Source organism: Lycorma delicatula, chromosome 3 (genome assembly GCF_047948215.1).
Source record: "Lycorma delicatula isolate Av1 chromosome 3, ASM4794821v1, whole genome shotgun sequence".
NCBI lineage: Eukaryota > Metazoa > Arthropoda > Insecta > Hemiptera > Fulgoridae > Lycorma > Lycorma delicatula.
In genome coordinates, this window is record NC_134457.1 from 98061631 (window position 1) to 98063631 (window position 2001).

Consider the following 2001-nt stretch of genomic DNA (forward strand, 5'->3'; position numbering starts at 1 on the left):
GTTAATGTACAGCCTTCATTAAATAAATAAAGTGATCGTTTAATGCTTTATTTTCTGCAATTATTTTAGCAAAATATAAATTTTTCTCTAGCTTTTCTTTATTTATTACTGTTATTTGTTTTGCCTTCAGTACTGTTATATTCTTAATTGGTTAATATAATTACCGAAAAAATGAGAAAATCGGAATGTAAGAAATAATTATTGTTATTAAATAAGTAATTCTTAGAAAATATTTTGAAATAATATTTCATTTTTCAAATTTATGAAACTTTCTTTAAAATTTGTTAATGGTTCTATTCCAAAGGTGGAAGCAATGTTAACAAGTAAAAAAAAAACAAACATAAATTTGATTTTGCTCTTATGGTCGTTGTTTATTGTCGGTATATAGTGTATTGTGTGTTATAGAACTTAATTAATCTGGCTTAATGTAGTTATCCCGTTTTTTATACATTATGGCGACATAAAAAATTCCTATCGTATCAAGTGTCTGTGTTACTTATTCTATAAATAATAAGTTCTACCCAGTTGAGTTAACCTAGGCTGTGCAATATTGTCGAGTGGTTTTTGAAATCAAGCATGGGGAAGGGCCAGAAGAAAGGTCGTTGTTGTGTTGTGGTCAGTGACTCGGACAAGAAAGCCGAAAATTCTTCAGAAAGGCTTTCGACGAAACGTAAGGGTTCGAAAAGAGAATTTCAAGGCAAGTTATCTCATGCTAGCCCTAATACTAGAATAACTAGGTACCTTCAACCACGAATTATCACTGATGAAGTTCAGCAACCGCTAAGTTTGATTAATATAAAGCCCGCTGTTCGTAATTCTCGAAATACTAACTTTAAAATAATGCAAGAAGCCAACGAATTCGTTCCAGTTAGCGAAGGGGAGCAGTCATTGACAGACGATCATACATTTGAACAGGCAGACTGCAGTACATTACCGCTTCTTTCTCACAGGAAATCTGTTGGTGTTGCTATGAATTCCCCTTCTAAATTGCTGTTTCAGCCACATAAAAAGTCTGTGAAGTCTAAAAGAAGACCGAATGATTTGATGCAAGGAATCATCCATAAGACACCACCACTTGGTGAATCTAAATCTTGTCATGATAACAACCACAAATTGACTGAATATTTTCCTGTTAGAAGAAGTGCGAGGAGGACAAAAAAGGTTGTTCTGGAAGAAAAACAAAGGCATTTAGAGGAAGCAGTTCTATCTAAATGTGAAGATGGTCTAGAGGTACGTATATTTGAAGGTAAGGGTCGTGGTGTTGTTGCCACTCGGGTATTTTGTAAAGGTGAATTTGTTGTTGAGTATGCTGGTGAGCTTATATCATTGGATGAAGCTAAAAAACGAGAACAGATGTATGCTCATGATCAAAATACTGGGTGCTATATGTATTACTTTACACATAAAAATATTCATTTTTGTGTTGATGCTACTCCAGAAAGTGATAGATTAGGCAGGTTAGTAAATCATTCACGTTTTGGCAATTTAATAACAAAAACTGTAGTTGTTGAAGACCAGCCACATCTTGTGCTTATTGCTAAGGAAGATATTCGACCTGGGGATGAAATAACTTATGATTATGGTGATAGAAGTAAAGAATCTTTGTATTATCATCCTTGGTTGGCATCATAACTGACATATAGTTTTATTATGTTTAACTAGAGATAAGTTTCTACAAACATCTTTTCTAAGATTAACTAAATCTCTTTTTGAAAACTGTTAATTGATTGAGCATTTAAGAACAATAATCATAATGCATCCTTATTTTACATTGACTGTTAATAGGTTAAGCTGTATTTGTTTATCATTGATTCATCTGCATCTTAATATTTTATTTAAATGGAATAGTAATTTTAGATTGCAGAACTTATGTCAGAATTCATTGATTTTTGTATATTACAGCAGATTCCATATAGGTAAAAATTTTAATGTGTAGTGTTTCATTTTAATTGATATAAATATTGGTATTTTATTAAAGTAATTTATTGACATGTATCAGTT

The 2001-nt window shown here is 31.7% G+C and overlaps 1 protein-coding gene across 1 annotated transcript; it reads left to right on the top strand.

Moving 5' to 3' along the window:
* The first annotated feature begins 528 nt into the window (after window positions 1-528).
* Window positions 529-1632, top strand: Set8 (SET domain containing 8). The gene has a single exon (XM_075359169.1). The coding sequence runs from the start codon at window positions 577-579 to the stop codon at window positions 1630-1632; it is 1056 nt and encodes a 351-aa protein (XP_075215284.1). The 5' UTR covers window positions 529-576.
* The last annotated feature ends 369 nt before the right edge of the window (window positions 1633-2001 follow it).